At 38.6% G+C, this 24751-nt stretch overlaps 1 protein-coding gene across 6 annotated transcripts in view; it reads left to right on the plus strand.

Annotated features, from left to right (window-relative positions):
* Myo1b (myosin IB) overlaps window positions 1-24535 on the plus strand; it is a 150902-nt gene extending 126367 nt beyond the window's left edge. For 2 of the 6 annotated variants that reach the window (XM_048808199.1, XM_015481163.2), the window contains 11 exons: window positions 3355-3423; window positions 5055-5141; window positions 5431-5517; window positions 7302-7388; window positions 10522-10596; window positions 12048-12182; window positions 14184-14290; window positions 16816-16948; window positions 17505-17657; window positions 19043-19170; window positions 24262-24535. In XM_048808199.1, coding sequence (XP_048664156.1) covers window positions 3355-3423; window positions 5055-5141; window positions 5431-5517; window positions 7302-7388; window positions 10522-10596; window positions 12048-12182; window positions 14184-14290; window positions 16816-16948; window positions 17505-17657; window positions 19043-19170; window positions 24262-24385 — 1185 coding nt within the window. In that variant the 3' untranslated portion in view covers window positions 24386-24535. The remainder of the gene's footprint in view (window positions 1-3354; window positions 3424-5054; window positions 5142-5430; window positions 5518-7301; window positions 7389-10521; window positions 10597-12047; window positions 12183-14183; window positions 14291-16815; window positions 16949-17504; window positions 17658-19042; window positions 19171-24261) is intronic. The other 4 variants (XM_015481165.2, XM_048808200.1, XM_015481166.2 and 1 more) reach the window with 2 other exon arrangements.
* Window positions 24536-24751: the final 216 nt, after the last annotated feature.

The raw sequence follows: 24751 nt of genomic DNA on the forward strand, positions 1-24751 counted from the left end.
ACATTTTAGTGTATTATTTCCAAGGTTTGGAAATTAGTGAAGTACTTAAATGATTAAACCAAAGAAAATGTGCTTGGTTTTTAAGTATCTTTAAAATTGCTTACCCTTGTTAAAACACACAACCAACTGGGGACACAGTGGCACACACCTGTAATCCCAGCTACTTGAGAGACTGAGGCAAGACAATGTCAAGGTCAAGGCCAGCCTGAGTAACTTAATGAGACTCTGCCTAATGATAAAATAAAAGTCTCACCAGCTGTCCACACTGACGAGATGAGCTGGGTTCAAAAGAGCTGTCTGCAACATTAAGTTAAGAAAACGGCGAGAAATCATGCACCACAGAAGTAGTTTTCATGTTGAGGGTAGGATGGCTCTGCAACCTTAAGGGTCAGCTTCCACACTGGACAGTGCTGGAAAGGGAGAGTGTACACCTGGAATCTCTTTATTTTTTAGGGGAGACTCACAAAGGAGATTCGATGGAATGTTCTTCACCAAATAAGTCAGGGGATAATTTTCCAAGGTGGAGTCTTGCTTTGTGATGTTTTGTGGTCAGCAGATTGCTTGACATCTTGGCAAATCATACCTATCTCAGGTGCTGTGAGGGATCACCGGCAGAGCGAGAGGAAAGGCACACTTACATCGCACAGCCCAATCAGTGTGCAACGCCAGACCTGTCCCCTCATATAGTTTCAATGCACATAGCTCACACACAGCCCATGGATGGCTTGTGACAAAAAAGGGCTGAGGCTGTAGCTCAGTAGTGGAGCACTTGCCTCAGAAGCATGAGAGGTTCAATCCCTAGGGCCACCAAAAAAAAAAAAAAAAAAAAAAGACTACAACCAGCAGTACAAGTTTTAAAGTATGAACCTGTCTAGCTATGTGAATGACAGATTCATTCATGTGCATTCTACAAAGGCATTGAGAATTATTATCACCTAGCTGGGTGGCACTGGGTTCTTCTGTATGCACACTGCACTACTTAACTCTTCCACAGATTCACAATGCTGTTTTCTGTTTGGCTTAGAAAGGGAAGACCAGCAAATAATTGTTCTGCAAGGGGCCCTTTTGCTATTCCTTTTTTTGCAATCATCATAAAAACCCCAAGTTTAAGAGAATACTGAATTCATCTATCTTTAATTCTATAGTTTTGAAACACCAAATGTACTGGGCTCTGGAAATAGCAAGGTAAACAAAATAGCCTGATCACTGACTTGCTAAAGTTACACCTAGTAAGGGTGCATCTGAGAAAATAAATAATTAGGACAATTGCAGATCATTGTGAGATAGAAATGGAGAACCAAGATCAAGAATAATGGAGATGAGATATAACTAGATGGGAGGGTGGAGGAGGACCTTCTTGGGAGTGGCTAGACAATACAGAGAAGCAGAAACACCAAGTAGTATTTGTAACCTCCCTCCAGTAGAGAGCTTTTATATCATTGGGTGAAAAAAGTTACCATAAATCATTAATTCACAATGGTAGACATTATAAACAGTATTAATTTGCAGAATGGAAACAAATCAGCAGCCCAGTTTTTTGGGTGTGGTGCCAGGGATTGAACCCAGGGGTGCTTAACTACCAAGCCACATCCCCAGCTCTTTTCATTTTTTTTATTTTGAGACAGGATCTCACTAAGTTGAGGCCTTGCGAAGTTGCTGAGTCTGGCTTTGAACTTGTGATCCTCCTGCCTCAGCCTCCCAAGCTGCTGGGATTACAGGCATGCTTCAGGACACCCAGCCTAATACCCATTTTTTTGTGTGTGTTGTTGTTGTTGTTTTTTAAAGATGGACACAATATGTCTGTTTATTTTATTTATTTTTATGTGGTGCTGAGAATCAAACCAGTACCTCACATGTGTGAGGCAAGCACTCTGCTGCTGAGCTAGAACCTCAGCCTCACAATACCCCATTTTTAGAGAAAGGATTAACTTTCTCTAGAGTTATTATCTGTTTCAACTTTGAACTAAGTACCTCAAGAAGTTAGCTATGTGTTATTCAAGCCAGTGATCAATTCAGTATTTCCTTTCAACGGAGTAACTCAAGATGTTCTGAACTCTTGTCTTCATTTACTGATTATTTTAAAATATTCCATATTCTGTGGTATTTCATAGAGATAAATTTTAAAGTGAGATATAGTTATTTCAAGAATTTATCAATAATTTCAAGAAACTCTCAAGAATTTAGGGATTGAAAAAGAAAATATAGAAGTACCAAATGGGTGCCAGAAGTGATGGTAGACCTTGTAGATTTAATTTGTCCCTGTGTACTTGGAATATTACTCTTTGAGGAATCATAGATGTTTCTTAGCTCCTCATTTGACCACTGAAGCACTGAAGCCCAGAGAAGGTGAGTGGCTCATCCAAAGCTCATCTCTGGGCGTTCCCTGCTGGCTCCCCCTTGTTCTGCTGCCCATCTTCCCCATTTCATCTGATCTTCCAAAATGGAGTCTAGGATCCTGAAGGCATCTCTCACCTCAGCAAACAGGAGCTGAGCAACTAGTGCTTCCAGAGTGAAAGATGACAGCATTGCTAAATTTCCATCAGAGATGCCCATGTCTCAGCATGTACTACAAACTAAATGCTGTAAGAGCTCACTTTTCTAGGGAGGGCGTTCCAGGACCTTCTAATATGAGGCATCAGCCCTAGAAGTGAGCAAGGTCTCTGAGTACTGAGCCAAAGCATGGCATCTTACTGGGTCTTCCAGTTTAACCTTCCTCTACTTGTAGAAACTCTGATGCTCTGAGCTCTCTTGTTGAGCTGTCTGCTCTCTGTCACTCCCAGGGATTGTTTATCCTTTACGCTGTTGACATGTGTCCTCTTCAAGTCCTTGAAGGCAAGAATGAAATCAGGCTCACCTTTACTTCATGGTTTTGTTCTAATGGGGGCTCCATATATAAATGTTCAATCAGTTGATACTGGTGTACAGAAATTTTTACCCTATTTCCTGTCTGGAAGCAGGGTGAAAACAACAAAAGGAAACTAGGGAGATTCAAGGTGGGCCCAATAAGTTGCATGTGACAAGTGACACCAAGAAGAGAGAGCACTCAAAAGCAGATGGGTCCGTCAGAATATGAGGCTCAGCCTTAGAACAGTGTAGAATAGGTGTTGACAGGGGTGGCTCCTAAGCCATTTGGAAGTTATTTTTTTGTTATTTTGATGTGTACGTTGAATTTACTGTAGTAATTTTAGACTTCATTATTTTGGTTCTTGACATGTTTGCTTACAGAAGAAGTGTGAATAATATAGGGTCCTTTGTACTAAGTGAGTGAATATCCTTTCTCAGCCTTGCAGTGTCCGCATCACAGATATATATATATAAATACAGCTGCTAATATCTTCCTCTTTTATCCTACAGCAACAAAAGAGGTATCAGCAGATAAAGAGTTCTGCCTTGGTAATTCAGTCATATATCCGGGGTTGGAAGGTGAGTCTAAAAGAAGTAGGCTTTGTTTATTTGGGGGTTTTGGGTTCTTCCCAGGATGATGTATTTAGGCTTACGCTGCAGGGGAGGACTCCTCTGCCTCCTGCCTACCCAGTAAACAATCCAATGGGAAGAATAAACATTATGGGCCAAGTGGGGGCCCTGGTGGCCATGTCTTGGCTGCTTCCTTCTAACCAGCTTTCTTTTTGAGAGCTTTGTTCTCCAAGCAGGAAGTTCTTGAAACAATACTGGACATGATCTCAGTATTCCCTTACCCCAGGTTTTTGACGGAAGCTGTGGCCCAGAGAGGTCTTACAGCCATTGCTTCCATGCTTGTGAGTCCTGTGTGATTTCAGCACCCCCAGCCTACCAATTTCCATATGACCATCTTGCAGATTGCCCTGTCATGACTAAAAGATCCTTCACTCTAGCCATGTCTAGTGGAGAGAGGGTGACAAGGAGTGGTCACTGTTGGGTAACCTGGTTCCAGTCCTTCCTCCATAGCTTAGCTCAGGGTTCAATGAACTGTGTCTCGCATGCCCCATATCTAACCTGTGGCCTGTTTTGATACAACTAGCAAGCCAAGAATGGCTTTCATATTTTAAACTGTTGTTAAGAAAAAACAAAAGAGGAGATTTCATGACATGTAAAATTTAATATAAAATATAGCTTTTAATGCCATGAAGATTTGTTGGGACATAGTCACATTCATTCATTGTACAGACCATCCAGCTACAAAACCAAAAATATTTACTATCTTGCCCAGTACAGAAAAAGTCTGTGAACTTCCTGCTCAGAGCCTGTGCTGACCACTTTGCTGTTGGGAGATTTTATGGAATAGTCTGGATCTAGACAGGATACTTTGAGGCTCCGGGTGTGTCCAGGCTTAGGGTTTCTTCAGAGAGTATACCCTGGGCCAGGAGTCCAGCAGCATTGGTGGACCTTTGTCTAAACTGACCATGGAGGCCCTGGTTGTCCCACAGAAAACTGTCAAAATGCAGACCTGAGCACGCAGAGTAAGTGACTGCTGCCTGCTGGGTCTTCCCTGACCTCATTACTGGACCTTCAGATTCAGTCTGCAGGCTAGAAACTGCAGAGGCAGGACCTGGAGTCCACCTCCAATCCGGATACTTCCCTGGCTTCCATAAAATCCGTTCCCAGCCATTACTGAAAAGAAGCCACCAGTTTGGGATCAGTGTGGGCAATGTTATTAGCAAATTTTAAAAACCTCTTTTAAATAAAAAGAATAGCTACACTTATATTCGAGACAGGTCATGATCAAAGAGGTACTATCTCTAAAGTTCCCCTGACCACATTCTGAGAACTCTCCTCTCCTCTGATGTGTGTCAGCTTGTATCCCTGTGGTTAGATTTTTTCCTGTTGCCTCTCAGGCCAGGAGGCTGCTGTTCTTACCTGGTGTGGGGCGGGGGGAGGGTGGAACTGCCCTGTCAGGCTCAATGCTGTTGTTTTTGACCGTCTCAGACTGTTCTGGGCTTCCCTTTCTTTAAGATGTTGATGTTTCACTGGGTTATGGGTGTTAGGACTTTCATCTCTTCCAGAATTTTCTCTTGGTTACTATGAATTTCTTTCTTTTTATTTTAACATTCCCTTATTTGAGTAATTCTGTATCCTAGGCTCGGAAAATCCTACGGGAACTGAAACATCAGAAACGCTGTAAGGAGGCAGCCACAACCATTGCCGCCTACTGGCATGGGACCCAGGTAGGCCAGAGGCCCAGAGGAAGGTGATGGGCCAGGAGTGACGTGCACAGAGCCATGGACCCTCAGCTTCAAGGGGCAGAACATGTTTCACTGGCTTAAGCTACTGAGCACGCGTTTGCCTCTCACTCTTGCCAACATTTTGGTGTGGGGTGGTGGCACATGCTTTTGCATTTACCCATTTACCATTGGTGGTGACTGGTGTGTCTCTCTTTTTCTTTCTCCATTGGGGAGCAGCAGTAACCTTTCCTGCCTTAAACTTTTCTGTAACTCCTTTTCAAATGCATCACAGGCGCGAAGGGAACTGAGACGGCTGAAGGAGGAGGCTAGGAATAAACATGCTATTGCAGTTATTTGGGCTTACTGGCTTGGATCTAAGGTACTTGGTGCTCGCGTCCCATTACTCCATTCTGCAGTAATCAATCTTTCTCTCTAGCATACGAGGGGATGAATGATTATAATCAGTAGTGACTCAGCCTGGTGCATGTCCTGGCAGCCAGATTTAATAAACCTGGAGATGTATGAGTAGTGTGCATAGGAAGCTTAGGCATGTGTAGACCAAAACAACTAATTGCTTACTAATAAGGCATTAGTGTATAGTTGCTAATTTTGAAAAACTCTTCAGTAACCTGCATGCTTGGTTTCTCCCTCTCACCCCCCACCCCTCCACTGATGTATGCTGGCAGCGTTTATAGAGGGTTTTTTTTTTGGTAGGGTGGGGGTAGGGGGCATGTTGGGAATGTTAAGATTTGGACTTGAATTAGTCCTCAATGTGTTGGCAATGAAAATGCCTTTAATGCATGCCTTAAAAATTAATCCATGAATGAAATTGTGATTTTTTTGGCTCTGTGTGGCAGCTATTGATTATTAGAAGCAAAATATTACATGTGAAAAGAGTTATCATCTTTGATTTCACAGAAAATTGTGCTCATGCAAAGCTAGCTATAATTGCCACCGAAGAATCCCAGGAATTTCACCATCAGCTGTTTGCTTTCAGAAACAAAGGCCTCCTGAAATGTTCTCCCTAATCCCCAGGCAGAGTCGTGGGCTCTGTGAACATTTCACATACCCCAAGGGACAAGGTTTTTAGATGTTTTTGTTACTTAGAAAACCAAAGGTCATCTTTGCTAAAAATGTGTATTCCAGTTAGAGACACAAATATCCACAGAGTCCTCTGTTTTTAAGTCTACCTTGTCAACATTACGAGCCCATCTTGTGAGAAAAAATGAGAAAAGTCAACCTTTGCCTGCATAAAGAGCTCAGTTTGCCAAAAACTAACCAAAATTGTTCATTAGTGTTTTTCCTAAAACATCTGTGAAAAACAAACTAGTTCCTTTCGTCATCTAAGGGAAATGTCCTCACAGGGGCAGAAGGACTTTTACATGTTTTTTTGCTGAGATTTCTCCACTAATAAAGCTTATTTCCAAGTCATGTGATATATGATGTCTTAAAAAATTAAGCCTATTTTTTTCATTTAAGATAGCATGCATTAATGTTTCCCTAAGATTAATTTACAAACCTGAAAGGTATTTATTTCACTTTTTGCCTTGTTTCAATCTCCAATATATTTCCCTGTTTGGGACCTTAGCTAACATTTAATTTTTATACATACTACTTCTAATTTTTCAACTGGAAAAAATTATTTGAGTTTTTAAATTTTCTTTCTCTTTTTTTTTTAATTTGCACTTCAGTGAAGCAACCTTTATTCTTTTCAGTTTTGCAAATTGTTGTTCATGAGAGTTGCCTTTTTACTCATTGAAATGAGGTTCACAGCTTCTGTGGCCCCATGTACTCTCAGCAAAAGGGAAATCTAGTGGTCACTGTGTCACTCACCATTCTAAAGCTTCAATAAGGAATAAGAGAATAGAGAAAGAAACAAAGAAAGAGCCAGAACAGGAGGGGGGAAAAAGGAGAAGAATGGGCAGGGGAGTGAGGGATGATGACCTTGGGTGCTACACAGATTGCCTCCTCTGGAGCAGAATCACGAACAGCCTCACCAGCTTGACACCAATCCCTTGGGTTGAAGTGGTTTTGCTCTGTTCCTCTTTCTTTCTGGAATCCTATTCATAAATTGGCTTTTCTGTTTGGTGGGGTATCTTTTTCTGGTCATTTGTGCTGTCTGCATTGGGCTGTCTCTTTTATTTACTATCTAAAACATTCTAGGCTCGAAGGGAATTGAAACGCTTGAAGGAGGAGGCTAGGCGTAAGCATGCGGTTGCTGTCATTTGGGCTTACTGGCTTGGACTGAAGGTACTTCCTCTACCACTTCTTTCTGCCCAGGGTGAACTCTGTAAAGCCTAGCACCTACTAACCCTGAAAGAACTACTGATAATGCTTGCTGATGGTCTGCACAGTCTATAAAATGTCATCTTGCCTGATTTTTCTTTTTGAGAAGAAACATGTATGCTAGTATTTTTGTGATTTTAATTTAATAGGTGTCAAGTCATACACAATGTGGCATATTTTATGAAAGACGCTTTGTCACCTGAGTTTGATTTTGTGTTAATCTTTTGAGCATATATATATATATATATATATATATATATATATATTTTTTTTTTTTTTTTTTTTAAATCATGAGACAGAGCACAATGGTGGAGCTGAAAGCTGACCAGCCACTCACAGTCACCAGCCTGGGCATAGCGGGTTTCCTTTGCCTGCATCTGCCTCTTCTGCTCCTCTAAAGGCTGCTTGGAGTCCAGCATTCTTCAAAGCAAGCATCATCTTAACTGTTCAGCATAGACACAAAAGGGTTTTGTGTCAGTAAACTTACGGATTTTCATGAATGAGATGACAGAGATCAGTGGATCTTGCAGTTAATGAGAACTTTAAGTTCAAATGCCTTGTGATTAGGGCAGGGTTTTATTCCAGAGAGATGCTTATTGCTGCAGTAGGACAAGGGTACACATAATTAAATATGTAAATACGACTGAGCTTTGAAAACCTTCACAATGACTTTCAGACAATGTGAAGATTTGGCCTTCTTAATATTCAACTACTAATCACCTCAAGGAATCATCCAAAATCATCTATCTATAGTGCCTACTGGGGATAATTAGACACCCCCCCTTTTTTTTTAATACTGTATTCCTCTTCATTATTTTTACTTTAATCTGATAACACTGAATCTTATTCTAAACATTTAAATATTAACTGAGAAATCATTGACTCTGAATCTGAACAACCCTTAGAAATATCCCTGAATCTTTGAACTTTCTACAATTTCCCCTGAAAGTTCAGCCTATAAACTTTAAAATGTGCTTATTAATCCTGATGACTCATGAAGTAATTTTTGAAGTAATTAAGAAGTAACTTAAATGTGAATTTAACAGATGTTCTGTTTGAAGAATTCTGAAAAAGTTCGGTAACTGCTTTTTTTTAGACGCCAAACAAAACTAAACATTTTTCTATTTTAGTTACATCTTCTAATTTGCATTGTAATTTTCATAAAAAGAAGGGAAGTAAACAACATTGAGTCAGGATTCTTACTCTGTAATAATTTCTATCAGTAATAAATATGTTTATCTTCAGTTCTTGGTTTAATTGCATATTATTTCAAAATGTTTTTGCATTCAAGGTGTGCATTTAGCAACCTGCTATACAAATTCAGCTTGTAGATATTAAATGTCATTTTAGCAGAAGTTAAATAGCTTTTCCCCCAGTTTCCAATGAGGCAAAAATATTTTAATGTGTTACCACTATTATTGTTACAAAATAAGATTAAACTTCTTTGGAGTCCAAAAATGAGATTAATTTTACCTTTTTTTTTTTCTTAAAAGCAGATTATATTGATATGAACAATAGCTTTGCCCTTTGAAATGATTGGATTTTCTTTTGGAAATGATTACAAAGTACACTGAACCCGGACCTTTTAGGACTCCTGGTGCCCACGAGAGGTCTCCATTGTATATACCAGCATGTTGTCACCAGCCTTTTACTGTCTATGTTTTGGGGAGAAATGACCTATTCTGTAGAATATCAAAAAGCATGTTGCATTGAGCTCAGTTATTATAATGAATTTCAACTAGATAGAACTAACCACAGCAGAACTTCTAATCCCTTGTTTAAAGATGTTCACATGCAACTTGTTCCACCTTAATTTGTGTGCTTTCCTGTACTATTATAATTTCAGGAAATTTTCAATTTCTTCATTTCCCTTCTAGCATCATAAGTTGGAGATTCAAAATATTTGTGAATCTAACAATTCCATGGCTAAAAGGGAAATTATAAGTGGAATATAAATACAAGGAGGAACTCCCTTTATGGCATATGGCATAAATTTTAAATAATAATAATATTAATAATCTTCAGTTGTGTATAGTGGGTCTGGGGCTCAGATGCCCAGAGGGACCAACCTAGTGACAGAGAAGCAGCAGGTGGAAGGTGGCATGGGACCGCAGGACTCAGGCAGTTTGGAACGTGCCTGTCTCTTCAACAGTGACCACTCTGGCCCACCAGGTCCTTTACTTGTAGGAATGGGGCTCACTGTTGCTAAACCCAAGAAAATTATAAAAGAAATCTACAGTCTTAACTAGTAAGATATTTATGTACAAACTGAGTTTGGTTAGTAGGTTGGTAGCTTTCTAATGTAGAAATATTTTGAACATGTGCATCTAAACCTAAGAAATTGGCAACAAAAGAAAAAGCTACTTAATTCCGGATTATTCAAATAGAGTAATATTTTGCTCTATCCTGGCTCTCCCATTTATATTAGGATGATAATAAATATAATATTTCTCAATTTCAAAGTTAGCTGTATCATTCATTCACAAACACCTCATTTAGTTATTGTTCTTCGTTAGACAGTATACAGAATAAATTAAAACAATGTAGCATGGGAGAGTGAATCAAAACCATAATATATGTTTTAAGTGCTATGATAACATTAAGTGTAAATTAAACGGAGGATAATGGTAGTTTAAAAGCTTCTTTTTAAATACTTATTTTTAGCCACATTCAGTTCTCAGTAAATTCTGTCTTCATATGCAAGGTTTTTGGAAATATCAATATAGTTCCTCAGATATTTTCCCCCATTTGTTTAAAAAAAACTGAAGGGAGATTATCTTATATAATATTTTCTGAAGTGTATTTTAATTTGTGGCAAGTTTGCACAAATGTTTCTTGTCAAATCATCTATTTAAAAAACTTACTAATAGGATTTAAAACATCCATTCATTTTGATATTATCATTTTGCATCTCTCAATTTCTTTTTCTCTGACTTAAGATCTACCATCTGAGTGTGCTTTCATTAGTTTACTCAATCCAGAAAGGACACTTATAAATTGCTTGTTTCACAAGTTGTCTTTTTTTAAAAGAGAGGTGTATCATTGTGATCACATGCTGGCCACGCTGTAACCACAGATCTGCTTCATCTTCTTAAAGGTACGTAGAGAATACAGGAAGTTCTTCAGAGCTAATGCTGGAAAGAAAATCTATGAGTTTACGCTTCAGAGAATTGTAAGTTGACACTTTATATGTATGGCTAATTAACCTTATTGGATTAAGAACTTGCTAATACCAACTCAGTAAACTCAGTAAATTGTGAATTTTTTTAAGTGACAGTGTCTTTTTTGGTAACGATTTTAAATTATAACTGAACAGAGTTAATTATCTTTTGTATCATTCCCCATGCCCCAAATTCAGTAGAATTGTGTCAGAAAGATGTAGGTGCCTATACATGATTCATAAAATTGTCATCTTCTTTGACAGAAAAAACTTGGAGGAAAGTGATTCATCAGGAAAGTCAGACTCTTTCTCTGTTAAACCTCAAGAGCTGCAACAGGGCAAACAAGTTAGGGGTAAAGGAAAGCAAGGCTGGGTGAGGCTGGATCCTGCCCTTTGCTTCTAGAGAAGTGAATGCAGTGGGGAAAAGAGTGCAAACACTGGGACTGGCCTGCATTGCTGCTTAAGATTTGTTACTTTAGCAAGTTATTTAGCTTCTGCAAACTTTGTTTGGTCATCTGTAAAATGGGTATAATAATAGCAGTAACCTCCAAGCTGTTATGAGGATTGAAATGGAGTAATGCTATGAAACTCTTACAATGCCTGGCATGTTATGAACAGATGCTCCTCCACTTAACGATGGAGGACTCCCATTAATTCATCATATATTGAAAATATGATATAGATAATACACTGAGTACGCCAAACCTACCAAACATAGCCTAGCAGCACACCCCACTGAGGGGTTTTAGTTGTGCACCCTCCTGATTGCACGGCTGACTGGATGCCGTGCTCACTACTGTTGCCCAGCATCTCGAGAAACTTGAGCCACATGTCACTAGTCCAGAAAAAGACCAGAACTCAAAGAATAGTTGCTACTGAATCTACATTGCTTTTGCATCATTGGTAAAGTTTAAAAACACACACACACACACACACACACAAGCTGAACCTTTGCTAGGTTGGGGACCATGTGTTCTCTATAGCAGTGCTGTCCACTGGGACTTTCTGCAGTGATGAACATGTTCTATAACTTTGAGATACATAAAGTATCTGCTTGCCACATGAGGTTATGGAGCATTTGAAATGTGGTAGTGTGACTAGGAACCCAATTTTTTATCTTATTTTATTTGAATTTCCAAAAATTTTAATATAAATAGCCACACATACCTAGTACCTACTTATTTGACAGTATAGCTCCATAGTGTTGGCTGATGTTAACACTAGTGTTCGTGTGACTGTTTGAGTTAGTTTTCTTTTCTATTAACCATTTGGTAGAGCTCAGATTTCTCTGCTTGATATGAAAGAATGGACTAGAGACTTCCTAGAGGAGTTACAAAGTTCTATGAGCTAAAACTTGATAAATTCTACTGAAGACTGAGGTTCATTTGATCATAGAGCATGTAAAACAGTGTCTTTTCTGAAATATTTTCCTCATCTGGTATCTTCTCTCAAACCCAACACAGGTACAAAAATACTTCTTGGAAATGAAAACTAAGATGCCTTCTTTATCGCCAATAGACAAGAATTGGCCATCCAGACCTTATCTATTCTTGGATTCCACTCACAAGGAACTAAAAAGAATTTTCCACTTGTGGAGGGTAAAAAATGTCATGATTGCATTTCTTCAGAGATTTATTATATATTTCGAGTGTTTGACAGCTGTTATGTAAAATCAAATTTTTTTAATATTTATTTTTTAGTTTTTGGTGGACATAATATCTTTATTTTATATTTATATGGTGCTGAGGATCGAACCCAGTGCCTCATGCATACTAGATGAGCACTCTACCACTGAGCCACAACCCTAGCCCCTAAAATCAAATTTTTAACACATTCTTCCTTTGCCTCAGAGGGACTTATTTGAGGACTTTGGTATTCTTGAACTTTGCATTCGCTGTACTTGACTTTCTGGGGGCTCCCTCAGCAGCCAAGGCAAAGCCTGTGAGGTCTCCTCTCGGCCATGGTTAGAGGAGCAAAAGGTTGTACCAACTTTTTGTTCTAGGTTTCAGTTGCTTTCAAGTGGTCCAGTTTGTGTTTTTCTCTTCCTATGAAAAGATATTACAGGAAATAGAAACTATGAAATTTTAATGTCTTCAAACAAGATAGTTAAATCCTACAGTTGTATGAGTTTATCAGATCTGTTGAATACATACAATCCACTTATGAACACAACACTTGGATTGACTGGAAAAAGGCATTGAAGTCCCTAAAAGACAAGATGTCCTCTACTTAAAATAAAGAGAAGCTGAAAATCTATTTTATATTGCCTTATATCTTAGTACTCTAATTTCATAGGAAAGCACAACGTGCAATTTAGGTGTTGGGGTACATGGAGTACTTGTTATAGATGTAGACTTTATTTCAGAAACTTGGTTTAACCAGGTATGTGGAATGCTAAATATATGCAATTATCAGATGTAATAAAATCATTAGGTGGAAGAGTTTATATTTAGTCAAGGAATCATGGGTGGATATATTTTCTAGGCAGCTCTTTCCTGCCTAGCAGTGTAGGCCTTGTCCTTTATGTAAAAGAATCACATGTGTATAGAGTGACATTATTGCTAATTAGCCTGACAGGTGGGACTTGCTCAACATGTGGAACTGAATTATGAGTTCTGTTCTGTAATAGAGATTCAACAACTTCTCAGTTGTTCATCTCCCTGATTGAGTGTAACATAGAAATTATTTTCAGAAAGAACAACAGGGAGCTACTAATGCAGGGGTCTGCCCTTCCCTCCCAACCCCATCCTGACCTACCTGGGACAGGAGATGGGGGTTGAGAAGCCTGTTTCCTCCTGAAGGGAGCCTTTCTGTGGGAAGAATTGGAAGCAATGCTAATGTTTTTGCATGAAGTTATTTCAGCGGTGGTATTCAACCCCTCACCTCCAACTGAATGTCTTGGAACATTCATCTTAAAAGTTTGTCCCTGCTTCTCTGGCCATCCCAGTCTCCTTTCATTGTGTCCCTAGGGTCAGGATGAAGGGGGACTTCTCAAGTGTCCATGCACATTGTAAAGTGGAAGTAGAAGGATTTGTTCTGGTGTTTTTCAAACTATACATCATAGCATATTTGTGGATCTTGAAATCAATTTAATAGCTTACTACCAGGGTTTTTAAATAATATAAGTAGAGAATAGAAAATAGCAGAGTACACAACATGCAGAATTAAATATTGTTTTGCGAAGCTTTTTCGTCATCCTCTGTGTATGTAAATGTGTGCACTGGGTTGTGAGGTCCAGATTTTTTTTTTGCTTTGTGTCTCTGTTAAAGAATTGAGCCTCAGGACCGGGATCCTTAGGGACTGACATCACAGCAGGATGAGTCTGCCCCTCACAGGGCACATGCCAGTTGGGCCCTGGTGGGTTTTGAAGAAGCATTCCACATTCTACAAGAAAAATAATAACCTTTGTACTTTTCCAAAACCAACTTCTTAAAAATCAGGAAGGAAAAATGTTTTGGCCTCTTAAAATGAATGTTTTTTTCACTTTCACTTTTATTCTTATTGCTATTAAATTAACTTAGCATATTTAAGAAAAAGTAAAAGTTCATTTATATAAGTGATGTTTTCTTTTTTGTTGTTTTTCTCCTCGTATCTCACAGTGTAAAAAATACAGGGACCAATTCACAGACCAGCAGAAACTTATTTATGAAGAGAAACTAGAAGCCAGTGAGCTCTTCAAGGATAAGAAGGCTTTATACCCATCTAGGTATTCTGGTTTTGCTTTACCCATAAAAATCAATATTTTAAAACTTGTTCTCCAATACATATGAAGGTCTTTTCTAGTGAAGTTTTGATTTCAGTACTAGATGAACAATTATTAATTATGTGTATAATTTTCTAATCAGCTGGATGTGAGTGCACATAAACACACTTAAGCGATAGTTTCCACAGTATTCTTTGATGAAATGAGATTACAGGTGGTTTTACTCTGTTGACATTAGCCTGCATACTTTACTGAATAATTGGAAGTCATATAAAATAAAAATATATAGGCTATTAAGATAAACTTGCATTTAAATTCCTATTTTCAGATTTCTCTTTGCAATATGTTGTAAATACCATCCCAATCTTCCTGCCCTAACAAGCCAGGTCAGAAACTCATTCATAAGATCAACAAAAGTGAAACAGTGTGTTAGTCTCTGGGTGTTGCATAAGCATGGGTTTGTGGTGTCCTTCGGTCAGCTAACTCATCGGTCATGACTTCAGTAGCCTGTGCAGCAAGTTCAGCTGCTTTATTATCAACACCACATACTCAGAAAAAGAAGGAACACAATTGCAAGTTTGGCAAGTGAAGTCCTTGGTGAAGACTGCTTATCTGATTATTTGTATATATCCTGCACCCATCATTTCCCCCCACAATTACTAATTTCATCTGGCACTTATAAAAAAGTACTTGTATAATTTCAAGCCAAAAATCTTCTAACTTGTTTTAGTAACAACTTGTTAACTTCTCCTAAAGACTGACTTAGAAATAAAAAAACATTTTTATTCTAAATACTCACATGTATTTCATATACTGTCTCCATCTTCATGCCTATTTGAAAGCTCTTCATATATATATATATATATATATATATATATATATATATATATATATATATTATTGGTAAAATGTGCNAAATATTTATTTAGTTATAGATGAACACACAGTATCTTATTTATTTTTATGTGGTGCTGAGGATCAAACCCAGTGCCTTGTACATGCAAGGCAAGCACTGTACCACTGAGCCCCAGCCCCAGCCCCGAAAGCTCTTCTTTTTAAAGGACTAAATGAATGCAAGTTGCCGGTCTCATTGGCTTTAAATATTTTAAGTTGCACAGCTTCCTTGTTAGCTGATGTGGCTGTTCCAACTGGTACTTACTCCCTTACGTCCAACATAGTGCCTGAATCCGGAGTCATCCCAAGTGCCTGCTCTGTGAAGCCTGCTTCAACAGAAAAACTGTCTGGATGCTTTCTCCGGCAACTAATGCCATTCAACTTTCCTTTTATACCCTTAGAGTCACCTTCTTAATGAACATTCCCTGTAGATGACTCTTAGAAACTGGAGGCCGGAGAGTACATTTTTGAGGAGGCAAACTAGCAGGCTCTTAGCACTTTTCATTATTTAAAACATGCTTGAATAGGAACACACCAAAAAAAGTTCACTTCAAGCCAAGCTCTTTTTGGGTAGTTTTTGTCAGTTTTCAGGGACTTTGTCAGTTTTCAGGGACGGTGGTGGTGCTCTCACACCACAAGCAGTGGGAGACATGGAATAATTAGCCCTCCCACCTCTCTGTGAAACAGCAGCTCCTATGGGCGTTGGCCTTTCATATCCCAGGAGCTGTGAAGCACTGGCCACCTACGTGGATTTTTCTTCCCTGATCCTCCACCCACGATGCAAGCATTTAAAGTTGTGTGTGCACGCTGCCAGAATTGAATAGCTCAAAATGAAGCTGGTAGATCTCTTGAAGCTGCAGTTTTTTCCTTGGTGTCTTTGAAGAAACTGCCCTAAGAGAGTCACCCCAGTCTTTAGGGAAATTGACATCTTAGTGACACATGCAGGGTTATACCTTTGCCAGAGTAATTTGTTTGAAAGAAAACTGCTCTGATTCTGAATGTGGGTCTTGGCCACTCTGACCACTTGGAGGCACATCCTAGGCATCTCAGCTGGCCTTCCTTTCATACCTTGCCTATTTAAAACCAGAGCTACATGGTGTACTAAGTGCTGTGTAGTGATTACGCCAAATCCATTCTTCCCCAGAAGACTTATTGATTTTCTTCTTCTCTGTGAGAAAATGAAATTTCTCTTTAGAGAGGGTGATAGGAATGATTTCAGTTCTTTTTTCAGTGCCACATATTATTTAAAGGCATTAGTAAAGCTTCTGTGGGCAGCTGTTAACTTTATATTAACAGATTAGAAGAAATTGCCTTTTCCTTCACACGAGGCCATGTACTTGAGTCTGGCCCTCGTTGTTAGTGATTTCTATCTTGATTGTTCCATGAGATAAGATTTTTATCAAAATCCTACCTACCAAATGCCGTGATCACATCTAAAATATATTTGAAACAGGTTTTAAGTTTTCATTTTCAACTTAACGTTTAGGACAGGTGCAAGTGAAATATACAAAATAAATTGATATTACTTTTCATGAAGTTGTCAGGTACTCCTTAGAAGTAACTGACTTGTTTCCTTTTGCCCACAGTACTTCCATTGAAACCATTTCTAACATGCAGGAATTGTTTCTTCTTAGTGTTGGGCAACCATTCCAAGGAGCTTACCTGGAAATCAACAAGAACCCTAAGTACAAGAAACTCAAAGATTCCATTGAAGAAAAGATCATCATTGCTGAAGTTGTGAACAAAATTAACCGTGCAAATGGGAAGGTAAAAATGCTAACCTTGAAGAATTGAGAGGCCCCCAAGACAGTCTTCCTTAGTTTTCTGAATGTTAAAATTTACATCTTGCCTGGCGTGGTGGTACACGCTTGTAATCCCAGTAGCTCAGGAGGCTGAGAAGGAGAATTGTGAGTTGAAAGCCAGCCTCAGCAATCGCCAGGCACTAAGCAACTCAGTAAGACCCTGTCTCTAAATAATATTCAAAATAGGGCTGGTGATGTGGTTCAGTGGTTGAGTACCCCTGAGTACTCAATCCCTAGTAACCCCCCAGAATATTTACATCTCATATTCTCAGTGGAGTTAACTTGAGGGGATTTCACCTCACCTTTAGGCTTAGGCAAAATTTTGCTTACTCTCTGAAATTTCTATGAATTTAAGTATGTTATTTATGTCCTTTGACCTATTCTCAGTTTACATAGATATGCTTCCTGAAAGATGATGAAATAAAATGTTCATTTCTGCAAATAACTAATGCTTTGAACTCATGGACCATTTGGGGGTGTTTGTGTTCACTGGTTTTACATCTCTTTTGGTTTTGTTTTAGAGTACATCCCGAATTTTCCTCTTAACAAATAATAATCTCCTTCTCGCTGATCAAAAGTCTGGACAAATCAAGTCAGAGGTTCCCCTGGTGGATGTGACCAAGGTATCGATGAGCTCACAAAATGACGGCTTCTTCGCTGTCCACCTCAAGGAGGTAAAAGTTCACCTAATGACTTAACGAGAGTGTTTCTCTGTTTGTCCAATTTCTCAGCCATGGATTTAAAATTTTCTCCATCAGACTAGTACTATTGCCTGATGTCCTCCCTACTGATTTACAAATTTTGGCTATGTTAACTCCTATATAAAATCTCATGTTCGGTTTTTCAATAATTGAATAAGGTTAGTCACTTTTATTGATTTGCTCACTTGATGTTTTAAATTATGTCTCTTCCTGTTCTTTATTCTGCATACCAACTTACATATGTCTTCTTGTTCATTTTTGATTTATTGTTTTTTAATCAAAGGACAGAACTGCATTAAAACCATTGCCTAATAATTTTGACCTAAAGGTTTTCTAATGTTCATACTTTCTGCTTAACCAGGACCTCCTAGCTTGAAAGGAATGGTTAAGTGTAGTAGCTAGACTTGTTCTCATTAACTGTGATGCCTGTCGCCATGTCATTTAACTTTCATGAGCCATCTCAATTTTTCTTATCTTTAAAATGGGGATAATAATTTCCCTACTTCATTGCATTACTATGAAGATTAAGTGATACTGTATGTAAAGTGCTTAGCACAGTACCTCTCATGTATAATATCATTACTAAATACACAAATGTCAACAAATGTTAATCATATTTAAGGTTATGCATCTAGGTAATATAGTGACACTGACCGACTCCTAACAGAAAAACCCCAAAGCTTACCTTAGCCTGTTTTCCCCACCATGCATTTTAACATAAAGGGGGTGTTTTGAGTCACAGGACAGTGATTATCAACCTCAAGTACACATTAAAGCAGAGTGGTACTCTAAGAAATGCTGACTTTCAGACCATACCCTCAGAATGAAACATAAGCATCCTATTTTGGGAAAGTTCCCCCAGATGATTCTCTTGTGCAGCTTAGGTTGAAAGCTGCTACTGTAGGATATTTGTTGCAAGTGTTATTGTTGTTATTTTTTTTTTCCACCAAATCACTGAGGAGTTTTTTAAATAGCTTTTTCAGATTGAGTCATAAGCTAGGTCAATGCTCCCTGATCCTGAATGTGCAGACCCACCACCCAGGGATCTTGCTGTGGACTCTTATTCAGTGGCTGCTGTAGCAGAGCTGAGATCCTGCTTCTCTAACAAGCTCCCACATGATTTGGATGCTCCTGCTGGTCTGTCAACCAGCTTTGGTAGCAAGGGGTCAGATAACCTTACTCAAGTGCCCTGGTCAGTTGGAAGAAGTACGGCTCTTGTCCTTACTGTTTACATTGGGGAAATGGACTCCCGTGTGTGAAGTTTTAAGGAGACTGTAAATAGGTTTTCAGCCAACCCTGTAAACATTTTCCTCCTCAGCTGTCTTTAATTATCTCTGACTCTTGGCTTGTCCTTTCAGGGCTCAGAAGCAGCTAGTAAAGGAGACTTTCTCTTCAGTAGTGACCACCTGATTGAAATGGCCACCAAGCTGTATCGCACAACTCTCAGCCAAACCAAACAGAAGCTCAATATTGAAATTTCTGATGAGTATGTTCATATATTGTTTAATGCACCTTTTTGCTTTTAGTTTTATAATTTTAGTTCAGCTCTTTGATCTCATTCATTAATACAGCAGCTACTTATGTACCCAGTATGTGTCTAGTATTCGTTTTGGTTAAAGGACAGGCAGTGGATGGCACTGTCCAAGTCCCTACCTCAGGTACCTGACATTCTAGTGGGAAAGAAGAAGATACCCAAATAAAATAATAAGTAGGTGGCAGGGTTTGGGCCAGTAATGGGTGCTTGTAGTAGAGGGAAAAAAGCAATAGTCAGAGGGTATTCTTCTTAACAAGAAGGTCAGGGAGTCCTCTTTGATTCTGTGACTCCAGAAAGGAAGCGAGCTGGGCAGCAATCTCAAGAGAGACTTTACAGTGCAGAGCAGCTACCGGTACAAAGGCCCTGAGATGGGAACAAACTTTGTAGCAGAGCAGAAGGTAGGAAGACCCTGAAGAGAAAAACATAGCCTACACATGTAGATCTTGGTATCTGAGCTAAGTTGAGACTTTATTAAGGATGATGAGAAACCATTATTTGGTATTGAGCAAGGGTGTGGCAGGATCTGATTTATTTTCAAAGATGGCTTTGGTTGCAGTGTGGACAGTAACTACTGGGAGGCAGGGATGGAAGCAGGACTCTGAGCTGTCTAGTGCAAGGGTGATGTGCCTTAAGCTAGAGTGAGATGGTGAGAAATAGCCAGCTTCTGAGCGTAATTTGAAGGAAAACAAAGTGTATTAACAGATTGGGTGCTAGGCATTAGGCATTTGTTGCAGAAGTAGATATTGAGGGATGAGGGGTTTAGAAGTGGCCAGGGAGATTCTGAATGGTTAGATTTGAGATGACTTTTTTTTAATATACATTGGTAACTAGAGTTGGAGTAAAGGCCTTCCATGTTAACAAGGGGGTATTAGTGCAAAGACTGGTGTAAATTTAAAACTTGCTTTTTCTTCATTTCACATTTGTGTTCAAATTGTAAAGGCTAATTATTTGCATATAGGATGGGACATCCCGCCATATATTAAATATACACATGTGAGGTGTTTGAATGAATTTGAGTGACTAAATTGATTAATACTTAACTGATTATTTGTTATCAATAATAACAATTATTAATAATATTAATAATTCACCAACAACTTATATACTTCTTTGCATATGTTAGAAAGATTAGATAACCAGATAACATAGGAAGATTTTTTTTTTCTTTTCTTTTCTTTTTTAGTACCAGGCATTGAACTCAGGAGCACTCAACCACTGAACCACATCCCCAGCCCTATTTGGTATCTTATGAGACAGGGTCTCATTGAGTTACTTAGCATCTCACTTTTGCTGAGTCTGGCTTTGAACTCACGATCCTCCTGCCTCAGCGTCCTGCACCTTTGGATTACAGGCATGCACCACTGTGCCCTGCTGAAGATTTTATTTTATAATTCAAAGTTTTTCATGCTGGGGATGTGGGGATGTAGCACAGTGTCAGGGTACTTGCCTGAGACTTGTGAGGCCCTGGGTTCAATCCCAATAATAAAAAAAAAAAAAAATCAAGAGTTTTGCAGTTTTTAAAAAGAAGTTTTTGTTTTGTTTTTGTTTAAAATAAATTTATACATATCTCAGCCCCTCTGTGAATCACACTCTCAGTGATGTTAGGATTTATGATATCTTTAGTTCATCCTCAGTTCTCCCTGAACACTAGGGATATTGATGGGGTAGGAGATGGAGCTTTATGGGTACACTACACTGGGAATGGATGTTTGGACTACATAACTTGTTACTTTCTTATAAAAACAAAATAAAGAATATTAGGGAAAAAAAGATAATGGCAGATTAAATTCCAATTTAATTAAAGTTTTAACCTGTCAGGGCATGTTCGAGCTTTTAACTCCCTTTGGTAGAGGTTTTTCTTAATTTGGGATTCTGGGCTTGGTAGCTCCTGCCATTTCCTGCTCATCATGAGATCATATTTATTTCAAAGATTGATATATTCCCCCTCGATACATGGATGAAGCAGTCTCATAGTTGCCCATGGCATTAATAGGGTTATCTGTACAGAGGCAAGAAATCACAACTAATCCAGACTTCAAAGGATGGTACTTTTAAGCACTTCCTATATTGATATTCTAAGAACACTACTCTTAAAGAATGTTAAGGAAAATGTGCTATGAAAGAAATGTTCTCTGGTGAAAATTGAAAAGCAGTCTTACCATACGACTTCTCAGAACCTCTGAAATCTAGTTGCACACTTTGACTCTCTGGAGGGGCTTTGGAAGATGTAATGTACTGTGTTTCCCAAATGTAGTCAACCACTGAAGCCCTCTGGTGGATCTCCTGGGCTGTGTGCAGAGGCACATCACTCAGGAAATGCTTTCGAGATGAGTTCACTTCTGGGCATCAGGAACTCTGCCTGTCAGAGAGGCGTATGGTATTCTGATGGTATAGCATGGCCACGTGAAGACCACAGATACATGACAACATTGTTACTCCTCTCCTCTGGTTCCTAATGATTGGGTGTTCTGATAAAAGTAAAGCAGCTGATGGAAGAAGTTTCCAGTGCAGCTCTTTCAAAACCCTGGGAGCTCCTTGGTCAGGGATGCCTGGGTCTGTGTTTTCAGCTGACAGTGACTTTACTCCATTTCCTTACCAGCTGCAGAGAAGCAGTGTCAAAAAGAGCTTGCAGTTCAGTGACTAACCCCTTCCTCGTCACATCGTTTTTGGAAGGAGAAGTAGTGATTCTAACAAGCCCAGTTTCTGTAGTCATTATAGATAAACTGAACATTGGTCTTCAGGAAGACAGTCCAATCTTAGTGCAGTTTTTAACTTGCCCAGGTAGAAATGAGAATTGAATTCATTGAAAGACTCAACCACTTTATATGATTCCTAATTCTTTTTTTTAAAAAATTTTTAAAATGTTTTATTCTGGTTGTAGATGGACACATACCTTTATTTTATTTATTTATTTTTATATGGTGCTGAGGATCGAACCCAGTGCCTCACACATGCCGGGCGAGTGCTCTACCACTAAGCCACAACCCCAACCCCAGATTCCTAATTCTTAAACTCACAAACGGTTTAGTTGGTAAACATTGCATTTTGAGGATAACCTGCAGGTGTACAGAATTTCTAAAAATGAAGTCCTGAATATAGTGAAAACAACAGTGAATTTGTTCTACCAAATATTTTAAATATATGTATCATTTAATATATTAAATCCAAACAACTAGTCTATGTTGTTTTTACTTTGAAATTCTAACTTGTATTAATGCTGCAAAATAATGCATTCCATGTAACTGTTTGCTGGAACATGATTTTCAGTTTTGTCCTCTTTGAAATGGAGATGAATAGTAGTCATCGCCTCCTTAGATTGTGTTACAGCTGAGTTAACACAAGTAAGTGGCCAGGAACAGTATACATGGTCCCCAACACTTTTGAGCTGTTGATATTTCTAATATGAATCTTGGTCATGAGCTATGAACATGGAGATGTTAAATGTAAGTTAAATTCAATAGGAAAAGAAGGTCCTACACATTGAACACACCACATATGATCGTTGAAAATAAAAATGAAAAATATTTGATTTTTGAAGCATATGAATTTTTATTGAATTTTTTGAACATTTTTTTTCTTTGAGGCACATGAATAAAAGCATACAGGCCAGAAACATATCTCAGATAGGAAAACGTGGAACTACAGCTCTTCTTTCAGTCCTTTCAAGTTGAAAAGAAACAACCCATTTGAAAGGCCAGCATGCTATCCTTGTAAAGCAACTGATGAATTAGAAGCTTTCGTGTCATTTAGCTCCAGAAATGATGTTTGCAAAACACAGCCTCTTCAGACCACGAAACTAAGTTGACATATCCAAATGAAATTGTTCAGGCCCTTGCTACTGCTATGGATGGCCATGAGGAGTGATCTGCCAAATACCTGTTACTCACTTAGTAATGTGCCAGCAACCCAGAAAAACTGTTCCCTGAGAACAGAGAAAACATTGCTATGGGATATTGATGTGGTAGAGAGAAAAGTCAATGGTTTTGAGATGGGAAGACCTGGTCCAGCTGTGCTACTCTAATGCGGTCCCTGAGAGCAGGACCCTCATTTTATACAGCTGGCTGTCCTTCACAATGCTAGGTGCAAACAACAAACTTGTAGACAGTCACTTGTCCCCGGCTGGTCTGCAGAAGGAAGGATTTGAACTAGAATATGTTTTTTTAATGTATCACATATACCACTGGTGGGGTAGGAGGTAGTTTTGGGTGTACAGTAATGGATTTTTAATGTTTTAAAATTTAAAATTTAAATTTTTTTTTTTTGTGTGTGTATGGTTTTTGTTTGTTTTGTTTGTTTGTTTGGGGGGGTACCAGGGATTGAACCCATGGGCACTTAACCACTGAGCCTCTTCCCCAGCCCTTTCCATTTTTTGAGACAGGATCTTGCTAAGTTGTTGAGGCTGTATTTGAACTTGTGACCCTCCTGCCTCAGCCTCTTGAATTACTGGGATTACAAGCATGTGCCACCATTCCCGGCTTTTATATAAATATTTTAATGATTATTAAATGGCAGATCATAGTGACATGGCTTTATCATTCTATAGTCACTATTACTTTGTAATAGTTTTAGCTATAAATAAATATTAACATAGTGTACATGTGCAAATATGACAAAAATTGTGCAGGAAATATATGCACACCCAGTGTTTGGAGAGGGTCTCAAGGTTCCTTCCTGTTCTGAAATTCTCAGTTTCATTTCTCAGTTTGTTGGTAATTTAATCGGACCCCTCCCCAGTTTATGTTTTTGCCAGAAGCAAGACAGAGATAGAACATGTTGGTCTTTCTTTTTGAAACATGGAAATAATTATTCTCAGCTCTTCTTGCCTTGTTGGAATATGTTTAGTTAATGAGCTCCCACTTACATAGGGCTGAATGGCTACTGGAAGTAAAAGACAGTAATACAATTCTGTGTTAAGTAAGAGGTGTTAATGAGAAGGGGTAATACTTGTCAAGATCAATATCCCATTAAAAAACAAAATCTAATGTTACTGTAATTACCATCTGTTTTGTATATACCTTAATTTGTTTGATTCTTTTCTCCTAGGTTCCTGGTACAGTTCAGGCAGGACAAAGTATGTGTGAAGTTCATTCAGGGCAGCCAGAAAAATGGGAGTGTCCCAACATGCAAACGAAAAAACAACCGTCTCCTTGAAGTTGCTGTCCCCTAACTGCCGCCTCCTCTCTCCGCTTTCATGGACTCCTTGTAATAGTGCAATTTTGTTTTGTTTTGTTTTGTTTGGGGTTCATTGTATGTTTGGGAACTGCCAAAGGCTAACTGTTAGAGTTCCTTGGCAAAATAAAAGTATTTGACTAATCAATTTTTATTATTGGAATAGTTTAACCCTACACTACATATTCTGTCCTGGGGCAGGATTGTAGAAACTAACAGTGTCTGTTTCTAATGTCATATGTGTTTTCTCTTTAGTTACCATGTTAGATTTGTGTACCCCTAAATCAACGTATTATTCATAAATCATTAACCCGTGTAAGTGTAGGAAACGGTCTTAAAAGATAGTACATTCATTTATCAAATA

This window comes from Marmota marmota, unplaced genomic scaffold (assembly GCF_001458135.2).
Source record: "Marmota marmota marmota unplaced genomic scaffold, marMar, whole genome shotgun sequence".
NCBI lineage: Eukaryota > Metazoa > Chordata > Mammalia > Rodentia > Sciuridae > Marmota > Marmota marmota.